This window comes from Sesamum indicum, linkage group LG8 (genome assembly GCF_026168435.1).
Source record: "Sesamum indicum cultivar Baizhima isolate 11 linkage group LG8, ASM2616843v1, whole genome shotgun sequence".
Taxonomy (NCBI): Eukaryota; Viridiplantae; Streptophyta; class Magnoliopsida; order Lamiales; family Pedaliaceae; genus Sesamum; species Sesamum indicum.
This window is the reverse complement of record NC_142664.1, coordinates 3,746,896-3,762,156: the sequence shown is the minus strand read 5'-3', so window position 1 is coordinate 3,762,156 and position 15,261 is coordinate 3,746,896. Positions and strand designations below refer to the sequence as shown.

Sequence of the window (15,261 nt, the reverse complement as noted above, 5' to 3'; positions counted from 1 at the left end):
AATGATCACTAGTCCTAGTGAGTCCTGATCGAACCAATAACACTAGATCAATATAAATACGGATTCAAATAACAAACTGTATTTATAAAGGTCTCAAAGCCAAGAACTATGAATGCACAAAAACACCATAAACCAAGAGCTAGTATCTTAAATTAAAGTCGAATATGGTCAAATAAGAGTGAGATTTTGTGAAAATCAATTCACATGTAAATTTTATTGATAGGACATGGTAATACTCGCATTTTCCAAATGATAGTCTGGTGCTACAGAATTTGTTTATTATCGTTAAGTGTTGATGTTTACGAAAATAGAGAAATTAAAAATTCAGGAATCACAATTAATATAGGAGAGTAAAACCTCATTTTCACCAATTTATAGGAAGAAAAGAATTCAGCAAAGACCGACATTTTCCCTAAACTGTTTATGCTTTTTTATTATTTTCATTTCAAATTTCCATTTACAACTTTACTGATTTAAGAATTAACATATCCATCTGCGAATAGTCATGTTAATCTGCTGGGGTTCCGATCCATTTTCTATGATGTTTGAAACTCAGCAAGCATCAGTCAATATATACACAATATACATATATAGATACCAATGTAATCTACAAAGCATATAAATCGACAAAAGATGCATTTGCACCCATATACGTATCTCCTCTCTCGGTGTCTAAAAAGATACATATATATGTATATAGTAAAATTGGAGTCGAGGGCGAGCAACAGGGTGGGTTGCCAGCAGGGTCAGACAGATTTGGAGTGAGTTCTACAAGATGGGAAAGAAAGGAGAAGATGTTGACAGAAAGAGAAAAGGAAAAGAAAGGGAAAAGGGGAGAAGGGAAAAGAAATAGTTAATTCTTTCATGAAATTCACACATATGAGGCATTCTTTTAGCAAATATTGTCTTTCCTCTTTTCAAATATTTTTCCGTTTTACAACTGATAACTTATTTGAAAATCGTGAAATTCTTCGTGTTCAAAATGGGTTTCAACATACCGCCCTCAAAATATAAATTGGTCTAGTAGTCATAACCCGAAGGCGCCCACCATCCAAACCATTCGAGGCTGCTCCAACAGTCAAAATAACCACACAATGCATGTAGCACCATCGCTCGTGGCCAACACAACAACAATAAGCAAGAAAAACATAAGAGCTGAGATACAGAAACTGTTTATTGTGTTTTAATTCCCCAATGGCATTGGTGCCCAAGCAACACCCAACCACCATCCAATCCCATTGAATAGAGCAGAAAAAACCATAGCTTGAGGCATTTATTCTGCTCATCCCAGCCAACACCACCAGGTCCAATTTCTTAAGCACAGTCTTTTTACTGAACTCCTCAAGCACGATTACTGATTGTATGATTTGTCCATGGCAAAACAAACTCGCTTACACTTTGCAACTTGCACTATAGAGTCTCAGCATATCTTTGAGCTAGTTTATGTTGATCTTTGGGGCCCTTATAAAACCCCTACTCTTAGTGGCTGCAATTATTTTCTTACAATTGTAAATGATTTCAATAGAGCAACCTTGACTTTCTTACTGAAAGATAAGAGTCAAGTTTGTCATACTCTGTTAACACAAGTTTTTCGCCACTCTGATGGGTTCATTCAAAGTTCTAAGAACGTCTGATACTTTACAAATTTGGATGGCAACAAGCATATTGGCATGTATGCTACATAAGGTTTTGGGCTGTTGACAAGGCAAGGTACCTTCAAACGCCATAGAACAATTCCCAAAGCATTCAGTTGCCTAACACCATAGATTATCATTCTTTGAATGGATTTACTCATAATGTATTAGTATCAACTCATTCAATATCATCATTAATCACCATCATCACTGTAAAATTATATAACACATTGCTTGAATTTATCAGAGAGAACAGCAAGCTGAAGTTGTTTTTCATCTTGGTGCATAGTTCAGATTACAAGAGAATAATAATATTTTCAGGCAATTAGGCGGCAAATTTAGGAGCTTCCCTGTGCTTGAGGATTTTCTGCTCAAGCTCATCTTTCTTGGCTCCAACCACCCTCTCCACTTCCTTCCCTTGCTTTAGCAACAGGAATGTTGGCATTGCCTGCACTCCAAACTCACGCGATACATCCTACAAATGAAAACCCCATGTTCAGTAATTAATATTAGGAAGAAAAGAGAAACACATCGAGAGGAATTAGAATACAGATATGTAAGTATATATAACATCATAATCCAGTTGAATGAAATGAAACAAAAATTGACATACGGAGAGCTCATCGACATCAATTTTGACAAAGTCAACATCAGAATATTTGGCGGACAAGTTGTTGAAGACCGGCTCCATAAACTTGCAAGGACCACACCACGTAGCCGAAAAATCCACCACCATCTAATCAACAAATTGCAAAATTAGATAAATGAACTATCATCGAGAAACCTTTGAGCTGCGTTTTGCGAATGCGGACTTAAAATCTTAAGCATTAAGTTTTGGGCGAATAGGTTCCGAAAAAATTCGACTTAGATCTGCAAAAAGCAATTTTAGGCTCAATTGTTAGTGGATCTAGGCATCAGGAGCGGAAAGCCTCAGGAAAACAATCCGTATTAGGTTTCTACAGCTACGATCTCAACAGCGTTAAAGGTACGCAGACCAGAAGTAGAAGATAAGGTAAAGAGCGACACCAGTTTATTTAATTGCTTGGAGGAGTTGAAGTGAAGCTGCCAGCGCTGCGACGAGTGGAAGGCGATGACGCGCGATGACTCATCGGTGGTTGATTCAGCGGCCGCCGCCGCATCTCCGCCCAACAGGCCCGATAAGATTCCCCCCATGTTTAGGTCTGCAGTGAAGACGGGACGTGAACCTTTTGCGGAACCAAAAGCGTAAAGAATCTTTTGCTTGGGTTTCAAGATATTTTTTAAGAATCTTATACGACGGCACCAGCGGTTTATACTTTATCCACCTTCACCCGCCCTCCCCGTCTTCTTTAAATTATGTTTTTATTTGGAAAAAAAATTTTGAAATTACTTTTATACCCCTTTCAAATTAATTATTTACATGTATTCACTTTGTTTTTCGATTTAAATAAAAAATACTAAGATTAACAAAAAAAAATATTAAAATTACCCAACCGCTTAACTGGCCCGATTGAATCCCCCATTTTCTTATAAATTAATATTAAGTTTATAAAAAATATTTAACTATAGTAAAATAGTGGAAGAATGAAAATTAGATAAATAAATAAAAAATAAAAAAATATTCAAAAAGTACTCTCTCTTGATACATACTAATTGAATGTGGCACATTCAATGCATGTGTAAAAAAATTATAATAATTTACATATTATTAATAAAAAAATTGTTGTAGGAAAAATAATCATATGAAATGATTATGATAAAAAAATAAATAATTTTTAAAGAGAACATTTAGAATAGGAGAAAAAGATATTAACTAAAAATAAATAGTTATTTTTAAATAATTCTTACCCCTTGTAAATAGTAGGAAAAATGTGGAAGCTAGTGGATTAAAAAAAAATTCAAAATTAAGAGAGACACCAAGAGGTGCTTTCAGATAATATGTAATATAAATAATATTTGGTATGTGATCTGAAATTGATATCACTTGTGATCACAACCTCTACGTATCACTTGCTTTGTAATGATATGGACTCTCTATAGAAAATTGAATTGTTCATGTTTAGGATTGTATATTTGACAGTTGCTATATTGTTGATACTTGGGAATATTATTGGAGAAGTGGAAAGTTGGTCTCATTCTAGTTAATTGATTTCCAATGATCTCATTCTCACTCTTTAGTCCTCTGTTTGTTTGCATTGATATGCAACATTGGTTATTTGGCTCCTTGAAATTGAGGTTTATGATATCAGAAGATTTCGACTCTTTCTATGACATTGGTTATTTGAAGTTGACTGCGACTCCCACCTAACACAATGTGTTGGGGGTTTACAAGTGGATGCTTACATCAAAAATCTGAACATCATAAATTAGAAAGGGTCGATGAAGAAAACAACAAGGTAGCTAATGACATTTTCCAAGTTCACAACTCAAGGATTGAAAGGAAAATGTAGATATAGAAACAATACCATCTAGTTGTTTTACTCGAAAGGAACTGGTACGCCTTGCTTCTTGTTTACAATTGCCATGGCTAAATACCGAGTACCCATCCCAATAGGAGCCTGCTCATCAGGACCCTCCCAAAATGGGGCTTCACCGTCACCAACCAGACGCCAATATCCTGTTCTCAGAGATTCAGCTTGTTCATCAGTACAGTTCTCTAACAGAGCTTCAATGCGGAAGTTAATTCCAAGAGAGCCAAGAAACTGAGACTGAGTCATTGGTCCATGAACAGACACATCTGCTGCAAGAAATTCAACGATTTAGAAACTCTTATTGCCACAAGTATGGTTGTTGGGGGATAATTTCATTTAGCAATCAGCAAATTTATGTAAATCACAGAAGAAATCTCTTTTTCTCCTCTTTTGTTTCTTCAGGTTTGAACAACCCCCTCACAACTACATAAATATAACATAAAGCACACGAGATAATCACAAACCTGAAAATTCTTCAGCAGAATGCCTAATCGCAGCAAAATCAACATAAGCACTGAGATCAGCAGACCCAGGATCATCTAGAATGTCGACAAACTTATGCTTCCTAATAGCCTGTCATTTAATTATAGACTCAGACTAATTTTGCTAAAGAATGTTGCGGTACAGAATTAAAGCACTAAGGTTTACAACAGCAGGCTGGAAACTCAAGAGCATCTACCATCATCGCCTTCTAAAGATGATAAGCTCAATCAATTTACTTTCTCTCTTTATGAATTTCAGAACGAGTAAGTTTCCTAATAAAGTAAAATAATCATCTAAGCACCAGTGAACTCCTGGGATTTCCAAGTGTTCAAGGTGTAAGGTGTCCAGAAGCAGACCTGAAGACTGTCTGAAACTATTCTGTTAAGGCCATAATCAATTATGAGAGCTCCACCACCATCAGTGCCTATTCTATTGGAGATTTCTTGAGTTAAATCCATTGCCTTCGGGCAAACTTCGATATGATCAAGTCCAGCTATTTCTTTAGTCTCAGCCCATCTGCAGCGCTTCATGAGATAGAGAGTTGCTGGTGTGGGCTGTGGAGATAATACAAAACGAAACCTACCCAATGAATTTAAAAAGCCATATTAACCCACAATTTAGTTTACCTAAAAGGCAAGTACTCAATCAAAAAATTTACGACACAGAGGATTCCAAAGCTCACAATGAATTTTCAGTAACATCAATCATCTTCTCACACCAACCACGAGAGGCTTTCTGCAGGAAAATCATGAATAAGTATTAGCTTACTTTAGTACTATTTTTCTTTTCAATTGCTGGGTATAATCTTACAATAATAATGAAGAAGGAGGCCTAAACATTCATATAACACATGTAAATACATCATCACAATATATGCTCTTCAACAAGGTTCCCATTCATAACTCAAGGAGCTATTGCGACTCCATCCTTGAATAAAGCAGATAAATTGATGTGGTTGAATTGAAAGCAGATGGCCTCGAAGTGAACACTACATCTAAAAGTTAGACAAACCTGAAATTGGTGCACTGGCAAAGCATCATAGAACTCATGTGCAATGATGATCGTTGGGGCTGAAAGAACAATGTAAATCCTTGGTTAGATAAAACCCCAGAAAGAAAATGCTGGATCCAGAGAAACATATTCATGCACCATAACATTGTACAATCATATCTTACTGTACGGAAAGAGTCAAAACTACATCCTGTACATTATGCGCCTTCCCTCACCCATAATTTTTCACACAGGCAGCAGGAACTTGATGTGATAAGAGAAAATGCAAATAATGCCCCTGGGTGGTCAGTGGTCATCAAACCACATATACAGGACAAGAGAGTTTGGATGCCTCCATATGTGGGTAAGACTATAACTTACTAGCCAGCTCCCGAGAGCTTGGTTCATACAATACATCCTAACATGACCTTTCCACCTTAACTTACGAGAAAATCAAAATATGAACTGAAACATAAACTCCTTACATCCTGTAGGAACCTGTTCGAGTGTCATATGCCATGATACAGGGGTCTCAGTTATTGTGCTAATACATTTTTTCTCTGTGTTTCCATCAGTACCATCTTCAGTCAAGCACTTCAAGTTTTGATACTGGAGTTTCTGTAATGCTGGGCTACATTCAACCATATGTATTTGCAAAGACTCTGTGAAATTCTTGAATTTTGACACACCCTACAGGACAGCATGCAAACACAGTTCAAGATTGAAATACCATATTACACTGGTAAATTACATAGATAGATCTCGGACTAACGAGATGATTAACATATGCAAAGTGTTGATCGGAAGAATGACTTCTGAAGCCGTACTCGCAGAAGATCAGCCAAGAGAGTTCCTCTGCCTGGTCCAAGCTCAACTAAGTTGACTCTTTTTGGTTGTCCCATTTGCTCCCAGAGGCACATTGTCCACACTCCAATCATCTAACGCCAAAAAAATCTATTAATAAACAAACAATAAATCAAGTCATACAAGTTCTTGATGAACACCTCACCTGCGAAGCTTACTATTGCAAATGAGATACATTTGATGTTGATGTAATGTTTCTAACACAGGCACTCATGTACCTATAAGCTAAGGCCGCATTTAGGCCTAGGACAGAGAGTTCTTCTGTGATTCTAAAAGCTTATGCTGTCAAAGTATAAAAATCTCTTAGACTAGTTTCAAACTCTTCCTTTCTATACATTTCTTCAATATAAGGGACAGTATAAGAAAGTACCTCTCCAAACATCTGGCTCACTTCTGGCGAGGTGATGAAATCGCCCCCGGCTCCAAAGACATCCCGGTTGACATAAAAACCAGCTTTTGGATTCGTCAAGACTTCCTCCATGTACTCAGCAACTGTAATCGGGCCCCCTCTGAACTATAAGTACCAAACAATTTCAAAATTCCCATCACGCAAAAAAGAAGCCAACACAAAGAAAAGAAAGAATATAACTTATGGCGTACTTTGATGATGTTTTTGAGGTGCTTAACGAGCTCCGAGTCAGCAGTCGGTTCGTGGGAATGATCTGCACATAAGCAAGCCTAACTTAACTCCTGTAACAATTTACAGAAAGGGGGCAAAAACACCTGGTAACATACGAGATTGGGTATTGGCAAGTGATGCGTACCAGGTGGATGATACAAGGCGGAGCGGTCAACGGAGATAGTGGCGGAGGGCGGCGTTTGAGGGGTGTCTACCGACTGTTCGACGAAATGATCCTCTGGAACTTGAGAGGAGGAAGAAGACGAAGAGCATTGTCTCCGAGATGCTAGTAACAGTGAAGACGAAGACGAGAAGCGGCAACGTGCTGAAGCTTGTAGCAGCGCTCTTCTCAACATTTCTAGGTAAACTTCCTGAAGAGGAAGAGATGGACAGAGAGAGAGAGAGAGAGACTGAGGGTTAGAGAGTTTCCTCCGCCGCCCGCTATAGTTCTTGTAACCAGAACACGTGGCGTACACTGATGCGTGCGTAAAATTACTTATTATTTAAAAAATTATGTTAATTAAATAAACATTATATATAATTAAGATATATTTCAACCTGATAATTTAAATTTGATATTGGATTGGGTTAAACAAAATTGTAATATTTCAAATATTATATGAGTTTGAACAAAATATGTAAGGATTTATCTGCAATACTTATTTTAATAAAGGACTAGATTTATAATTATCTTCTCTTTTGTAGCTTTGAAAACTCGTGCATTATAAAAAGTAAATTTATTTAGGGATAATTATATTTATATTTTTTTATATATAATCTGTTTATACAAATCACTAATATCTTTTAAAAAATTGCATATGTCTTCACTAAAACATCAACACCACCTGTAGAAATTACCCTTACTTTTTGAAGTTACATAAGTCATTCATATTTTTGGATTGTCATGAGTGGCTTCTATAATTATATAAAAAATATGAGTGATTTGTATAAATAAATTATATAATATTTCAATTATTTAATTATAATATGATTTTCTTTTACACTAAAATTGACGTATTTTAAGCCTTTGGACCAAAACAGGAATAACATAATATTTCGACAAGATTGCTACAATCACTCACTGAGAATTTTACTATTGGATATAAACTAAAATCATGGTAAATAATTGTTTATTTTTATTTTGTGGAATAATGGTAAATAAACATAGAATTATAATTAAAAATAACTATAGATTATTCTATAGAAAGTAAACAACTTATTGATTTCCAACTTCAATCCAACCAATCTAAAATCCCATCTTGACTTGTAAATAAGACATTTATAAAGAATTAAGTCTAGATTATTTTTTAATAATAATAATATAGTGTTTGTACATAATTAATGTTAATAGAATCATTAACCCAATTATTATCAAAATCTGAGAGAGGTGGATGCATGCAAATAATACATGATGAAATCGAAAATATATAAAAGTCAAGACTTCCATTTTATTAACGAACGACTTACAAGACATACGGTAAGAGAATTACAAATTGGGTGTAACAAAATACCATATTTATTAAAATAACTTTATGTACAGCAGAAAGCGTGAAAAGTAAAAAATTACACAAATTGAAAGCTAAAAAATGGTACTGATTTGTGTCAAATTTAAGTGTCTTCCCCCTCATCCATATTGTTCCAACCACTCTTAGTCCCATTACTTCCCTTATACTATAAGAAATATAAATTCTATTATTGCAAGTAATCTATGTCCTTCTTATTACCGATATTTCTTATAGTTTTATTTCAGTTAATTATATATATATATATAAAGGTGCTGTGATTCTTCTGTTTCCTTCTTTTGCCACCGGCCAGTGATATTGATGAGGCGGAAGCTGAGTGTAAATCAGCCATGTATAGATATCTAGCATGCATACTTTAGTTTGCAACCAAGTCGACCCGCAAACTTGGTCATTTGTGAGACGAGTTTGGCCGATGCAGGCTTGATGTTGTCGGACTTTTCGGGGTGCTTGCTGGGCCAATCCTGATCTCCAGATGGGATGAAGTATGCTCCACGCAGGAAAAGATCGCCGTCTGTCACCCATGTCCAGTGCTTCCACTCTGATTCCGGACACTCTCTTTTCGTCACCTGCTTGGCGTAAGGGTGATCCGCGATGTATCGGTTGCCCTGGCTAATGATCGTGGGGTGGCTGCTTCCACCGATAGCATACATCTTCCAATGAGTGTAGTCATTGTTCACGACGTGGAAGAAGCCGTATCGGCACCTTGGCATCCTCTGCACCATTCTCTTCCCGAAGTGGTTGAAAGCCACAGTGATTTGCATTTTCTCGTCGCCAGGGTACTTGTCGTTGCCACCGAAAAGCATGGCCTGCAGCATGTACACAGCACCCATGTTAATACATATTATGCTATTCAGCGGCAGGGGAAACCTTTAATTTCAATTACGATGTATAAATTTTAAGTGTTCATTACGTACGTGGTCATGGTCAGTGAAGTGACTGTTGGAGATGGTGATGCCAGTGGACCCCTGGATGATGTCAATAAGTCCATCAGCGCATCTTGTCATGGAGACGTGATCGATCCAGATATCCTGGGACCCAAAGATTGAGATTCCATCGCCATCACTTTGAGTTCGGAGGCCGGTGTGGCTGGCCGAGTCCCGAATAAGACCACCGTCCTTCTCCACGATGTGGTGAATCTTCAAGTTGTGGATGATTACATTCTTCACAAACTGAATAGTGATGCCTGCCCCATAAGCAATCTGGACTATGGCGCCACGTCCATCGATAGTCTTGTCACTCGTCACCATCAATTCTTGTTTGAGCTTGATGACCATGTTACGCCTGAACGTGATCCACAGAGGCTCCTCCTGGATCACAGCGTGGCGAAGGGTTCCAGGCTTTGGGTTCAAAACATCATCGTCGGATTTGTCAGTCACCATGTAGATTCTACCGCCCTTTCCGCCGGTGGCCTTGCTGCCGAACCCCATCCCGCAATCTGCGAGCCTAAACCTGTTCAAGTGCCACTTGGGGTTGCACCTCCAGCAAGCGTCAATGGGGTTGGTAACCTTGCATGGACCTTTGTATGCCTTTCCTAGGTGCCTCCTCGTGGTGTTCAACATCATCACATCATCCAGTCCTCCTGATTCCTCAACGTGCTTATTTACATGCTTGTTGAAGTGCATGACTACTTTTAGAGGGTCTGGGTGGTAAGCCTGGACAGTCCGGTTGTAGGCCTCCGCCGCCCGCCTCCGCCACACCTCATCGTATTCCGCAATATCAGCTCTAAGGAGGGGAAGAATCGAAGCGAAAGCGAGAAACGAGATCAGCAACCAGTTTAGTTTAGTTCCTTCCATCTTGCAATATCCCGCACTAGTTATCTATACTATGAATCCTTATTCAATTTTTGGAATCTTGTTTCCTTCTTTTTTTGCTTTGAATGGAACGGTCAGGGTCGAACCCTTATCTGACTCCTCGATCGGGTTCAGACCCTTTGCTCGACTAGAACAGACCGAACTGCACTCAAAGGTTTGGGGTACTAATTGGTGGTCGGAAACAGAAGAAACATATTTTGAAGAGTTATATGTATCTTGTGTGATAGGAGTTTGGTTTATGTGGTTTATATACAAGAATTTGTTGGTAGGAGAGAAGCTCTGATGGACGAGGATTGGGGAGAACCACTCGAATGTATGCCAAAATCCATCCACAAACTCATACCTACCTTGCGATAAACACTGCGAGTAAACACAAAAGCCCTGTTTCTCAGGTGAAACCGTCAAACACTACTTGGATTATGCATCTACTCACATTTTACCCTCTAAAATATAAAATATAATAAAAAAATCCCTGACAAAATAATTTGATATTGATAAAATAAAAATGTCATTCTTACTTATTCCCTATACTTTTATTTTACAAATTAAAGTATATTTTATTAAAAAATCTCCCCAAAAATTACTTTTGGTGATTTAAAATTTTACTCGAATGTTATTTTTAAAATAATATTTAAATTTATAGCTTCTTATAGATTATGTAATACAAAAATATATTTACAAACTCAATATATCCAAATATGTTTTACAAAATAGATTATTCATGTTAAAATAGATGTAAATATATATATGTGTAAATACAGGGCAAAATATTGTTTTTGTCTTATAAAATAAAGGCAAAAAATTTTTTGGTACCATAACTCAAAACAATTATGTAAAATATAAGGATCGTAAATTAATAGATTGTACAGATTTTATACTAATTATAATTATTACAAGCCTTGGGTAATTTTTATAGTACAATTACTCAAATTATATGTCTTAACGGAATAATTGTGATAGACATATTTATGAGGGTGTAACTTAATAATGAGAGCATTTTCGTTATAAATAAATTGGTTCATATCATTAATAAATTTTATTACATTCTATAGTTTGATAAATACACTTTATACATATATAGTTTAGGGGTGCATGATTTAGCAATTAATAAAGCATCGATATATGTGAAATACTGTGACAATACCAAAAAATTGGGACGGGTTTAAGAATTATTTTCCCCCCTTGGAACAGTTTGGAAATGACGGAATTAATTTAAACTAGATTTTGGAACGGTTCGCCTTCCGTCCTTATAGATGACATTACAAATATTTAGGAACGATTAATGAAGGACCTTTCCAATTTGACACGGTACTTGTAACCCATTATTGGTGACGGTTCCTAATATTGAATTTGTGTAAAAAAAACTTTCTTTTTATTTGAGATGGATTGGATGACATTTGGAACTGTTATATTATTTATTTCGAGTTATTTAATTTTGGAACGATCTTTGTAATACTCATGCCTGAATTTTTGGAACTGTATTTATTTGTATTGGTGATATATTTAAGAACGGTCATTGGAACGGTTTGTTTGTCAATCATTGCAATAGTATTAGGCACGGTCAATTTTTTTTTTTTTGGAACAGTCTTCTATAATTGTTTTAGGAACGGTCAATCTTATTTAGAAACACGTATATTTAAAATTATTTTAGCAATGATATTAGAAACAATCAATCTTATTTAGAAACACATATTTAAATTGTATTAGAAATGGTATTGGGAACGATCATCCTTATTTAGAAATACGTCTTTAAAACTGTTTTAGCAATGATATTAGAAACGGTCAATATTACTTAGAAATACATATTTAGAACTATTTATTAGCAATGATATTAGGAACGGTCATTTATTTAGATACATTTTCTTTACAATTACTAAAATCGATTCTAATTTTTTATTTTATAACAAATTTTTTATAAATTATGTAATATAAAATAAATAAAAAATAATTTAGTGTAATAAATTTTAATAAATAATTTAATTATATATTTTAATAAAGTTTAATATATAATTAAAATTAATTTAATAAAATTTTAATTAATTATATTTATTAATTTAATTAACTGAATAAATATGAATAATGGAATGTAATAAACATGATAAAATATGAATAATTAAAAAAATATTATATTAATACAAAATATTATCCAATTACAAAATTGAAAAAAAATTAAAATCTAATCTAAAGCCTCATCGTTAGCGACGTTCATATCATCCTCGTTTGGCGCCGGAGGGTCTGTCGGAGAGGGTGCTAGGGCACTAGTAGAGGCAGCCGGTTATGACGGTCCCGCAATTGAGGAGCTGGCCCGCATCTCCCTCATCATGGCTATCATGTCGGCCATCATCTTCTCGAACCAGTTGATGCGGTCCTCTATGGCCGGATTTTGTTGTGGCAGTGGCGGTGTCAATGGGGGTGGCGATGGTGATGCGTAGGTTTAACTAGAGAAGTGAACATTTAATCCAAGGCTGAGCACACAGTCTTTGTTCTTGCCCCTGACTGCAGCCAGCCACATCTGTTGCTCGGTCATTGCCACCGAAGCCTCTGATTCGACAAGGGTATGGTGGTCATCGGCCATAGGCTAAGGCTGATGATCCTCCATCAGCTTCTGGAACATCTCCTGCAAAATAAAAAAAATTATTAGTACTTTTAATCAAGAATTAATTTTTAAAAAAAATTAATATTAGTAAGGTATTTACCGCTACCTCGGTCGCCCTCGGCCCACTCCAATCATCATCCTCCTTCTTCTTGTAGCATCTGGCGAACAGCTCCATCTGCTTAGGCAGCCGATCGAGCTCTACCTCCTATAGAAAAATAAAACAGTTAGCATAATATGTACAAAATAATGATAAACCATTAAAAGTATTGTAATGTACTTACCAACTTCCTCTTATGCATGTCGATAGAGGAAGATCCCCTGGGGTACACAGTCGAGGACGTCGTGGGGTTCGCCCTCACGTTCGCCTTATTTTTCGAGAACTCTTGGTGAAAGCCCTCGTTGGCCCAATACGTCTGGAGCTGGAGCTCTACGTCGTTGGCCAGCTAAAGTAGCTTGATCAGGCTCGATCGGATGACGGAGAACGTCTTTCCGATGTACTATCTGGCCCACATGTGGAAGTCTGGAGCATAGATCATCTACAATATGAAAATTAAACAAAATATTAGTAAAATTCATTAAATAATTTAAATTATAAGATAATAAGAAATCAATTTTAATTACATACTTTCATGCTCTCGAATCAGAAATATTGGTGCTTTGGAGGTACCTGTCTCAGACATGGCCATTAGTGGGGAAAGTGTCCTCGCACCACCACATTGATGTGCTTGTGGAAGTGACGGTCAGACCTGAAATGATATATTAATTAGTAATTTTCAAGATAAATTAATATTAAAAAATATTCATAAACAAGTTTACTTCGCGTCATCGAGGCTGATATACTGGCGTGCTGATGGTGGGAGGATTTGCTGCTAGTGGTAGTGGTGGTGTAGTAGCAGTTGGTGTGGCAGACTGCGGTCCGACCTCCTTAGCTGCTGGTGCCACACCAGATGGTCCAACATCATCTGGAGTCCGCGGGGCCGCTGACGGTCGGGCCGTCTCAAGTGGTGGGGTGGTCAAAAGACTGTTTTCCCAACCTGCGAAGCATCAAACAGTGTTGCTGGAAGTGGTGGGCCACGACCACGTGGAACAGGAGGCGTACCACTAGACATAAATTATACAAATTATAGTAAATATTAGTTTTTGTAATTGTTGAAAAAATTATCCTAATTCAATAATTTGAGTTGAACTTATGATTATTGTACTCATTAATTATTTAAAAATGTATAGTTTCTTTGTGCATATATACAGATGGGTCAAGCATTGCTTTTAGTTTCTTTAGCATATCACATGAACTTTTTGTTATAGTATTACTCAAGTTTATCCACTTTGTTTCTATCAATATTATTTTTACTTGACAAATAAAAAAGGATAAACCTGACTAGTTCTATAAACTATATTAAACAATATTATTATTAAAAATATTATCCTAAATTTTGTGATTATTGACATTATTATGTAAATAATATTATTATTGAAAATATTAGCCTAATATTTGTGATTGTTGACATTATTATGTTAATATAATTACAATTGGGAATAAATAGCCTAACTTTGTGATTATTGACATTATTATTGAAAATATTAAGATAATTTTGTGATTATTGACAATATTATGTAAATAATATTATTATTCAAAATATTAGCCTAAAATTTGTATTATTGACATTATTATGTAAATAATATTATTATTAAAAATATTAAGATAATTTTGTGATTATTGACAATATTATATAAATAATAATATCATTGTAAATGTTAGCCTAATATTGTGATTTTGACATTAATTATTATGTAAATTATCATCGAAATTACAAAAGACTTTCATAAATTACACAACAATCCAATAAATTTCAAAAAAATTACACAATATGATAAATTACATAACATTACAATAAATTGCACAACTATACAATGAATTGCATCAGACTTACACAACTACACAATAAATTTCATAAATTACACAACTATAAAATAAATTTCACAAAAATTACGCAATATGATAATTACACAAGAATTATATAAATTACACAACTACACATTTCCATTTCGCAAAAATTATAGAAAAATATTACACCAGGAAAATAAATTTAAAAGTTATTGCAATTGTACTTGAATTTCAAATTAGATGTATTTTTCTCTTATGATATTTCTATAAAAATCTAAACCCACTAAAATTATTTAAACTTAATTTTGGATCAATTGTTTTTATTATTTTAATGAGTCATATTTATTAATTTTAATTTGTATTATCAAAAAAATATTTTTCTATATTTTTTAAGAAATGTATTAAA

General features: G+C 35.3%; 3 protein-coding genes across 5 annotated transcripts; all 3 read right to left on the bottom strand.

The window, feature by feature from the left end:
* Window positions 1–1,799: 1,799 nt before the first annotated feature.
* On the bottom strand, window positions 1,800–2,917 carry TRX2 (thioredoxin 2). Its single transcript, XM_088883127.1, has 3 exons — window positions 2,661–2,917; window positions 2,248–2,370; window positions 1,800–2,109 (listed from the first exon to the last, which is right to left on the bottom strand). Exons 1-3 carry the CDS (start codon window positions 2,805–2,807, stop codon window positions 1,960–1,962), a joined length of 420 nt encoding a protein of 139 aa, XP_088739253.1. The 5' UTR covers window positions 2,808–2,917; the 3' UTR covers window positions 1,800–1,959.
* Window positions 2,918–3,952: 1,035 nt separating this feature from the next.
* LOC105167677 (NADH dehydrogenase ubiquinone complex I, assembly factor-like protein (DUF185)) lies at window positions 3,953–7,489 on the bottom strand. 3 transcript variants are annotated; one of them, XM_011087479.3, is made up of 10 exons: window positions 7,186–7,489; window positions 7,022–7,083; window positions 6,792–6,935; window positions 6,385–6,495; window positions 6,043–6,247; window positions 5,579–5,637; window positions 5,250–5,302; window positions 4,924–5,146; window positions 4,549–4,657; window positions 3,953–4,353 (listed from the first exon to the last, which is right to left on the bottom strand). In XM_011087479.3, the coding sequence occupies exons 1-10, from the start codon at window positions 7,394–7,396 to the stop codon at window positions 4,091–4,093; spliced, it is 1,440 nt and encodes a 479-aa protein (XP_011085781.1). In that variant the 5' UTR covers window positions 7,397–7,489; the 3' UTR covers window positions 3,953–4,090. The 3 variants fall into 3 exon arrangements, with proteins under 3 accessions (XP_011085781.1, XP_020552178.1, XP_088739197.1); XM_020696519.2 differs by having other exon boundaries at window positions 3,953–4,350; XM_088883071.1 differs by having other exon boundaries at window positions 6,792–6,930; window positions 7,186–7,201.
* Window positions 7,490–8,512: 1,023 nt separating this feature from the next.
* Window positions 8,513–10,378, bottom strand: LOC105167676 (putative pectate lyase P59). Its single transcript, XM_011087478.3, has 2 exons — window positions 9,478–10,378; window positions 8,513–9,369 (listed from the first exon to the last, which is right to left on the bottom strand). The coding sequence occupies exons 1-2, from the start codon at window positions 10,354–10,356 to the stop codon at window positions 8,905–8,907; spliced, it is 1,344 nt and encodes a 447-aa protein (XP_011085780.1). The 5' UTR covers window positions 10,357–10,378; the 3' UTR covers window positions 8,513–8,904.
* Between the last annotated feature and the right edge of the window lie 4,883 nt (window positions 10,379–15,261).

Bases quoted from the DNA above. Each gene is read 5' to 3' on its own strand.
- LOC105167677 (XM_011087479.3), bottom strand. From the start codon at position 7,396: ATGTTGAGAAGAGCGCTGCTACAAGCTTCAGCACGTTGCCGCTTCTCG. The intron at 6,936-7,021 runs GTACGCCATAAG...TGGTACTTATAG, and splicing joins ACCTCAAAAACATCATCAAA to TTCAGAGGGGGCCCGATTAC. The intron at 5,303-5,578 runs GTTTGTCTAACT...ATTTTCCTGCAG, and splicing joins TGCCAGTGCACCAATTTCAG to AAAGCCTCTCGTGGTTGGTG.
- TRX2 (XM_088883127.1), bottom strand. From the start codon at position 2,807: ATGGGGGGAATCTTATCGGGCCTGTTGGGCGGAGATGCGGCGGCGGCC. The intron at 2,371-2,660 runs GTGTCGCTCTTT...TTTGTTGATTAG, and splicing joins CCAAGCAATTAAATAAACTG to ATGGTGGTGGATTTTTCGGC. The intron at 2,110-2,247 runs GTATGTCAATTT...TTTCATTTGTAG, and splicing joins TTGATGTCGATGAGCTCTCC to GATGTATCGCGTGAGTTTGG.
- LOC105167676 (XM_011087478.3), bottom strand. From the start codon at position 10,356: ATGGAAGGAACTAAACTAAACTGGTTGCTGATCTCGTTTCTCGCTTTC. The intron at 9,370-9,477 runs GTACGTAATGAA...TACATGCTGCAG, and splicing joins ACTTCACTGACCATGACCAC to GCCATGCTTTTCGGTGGCAA.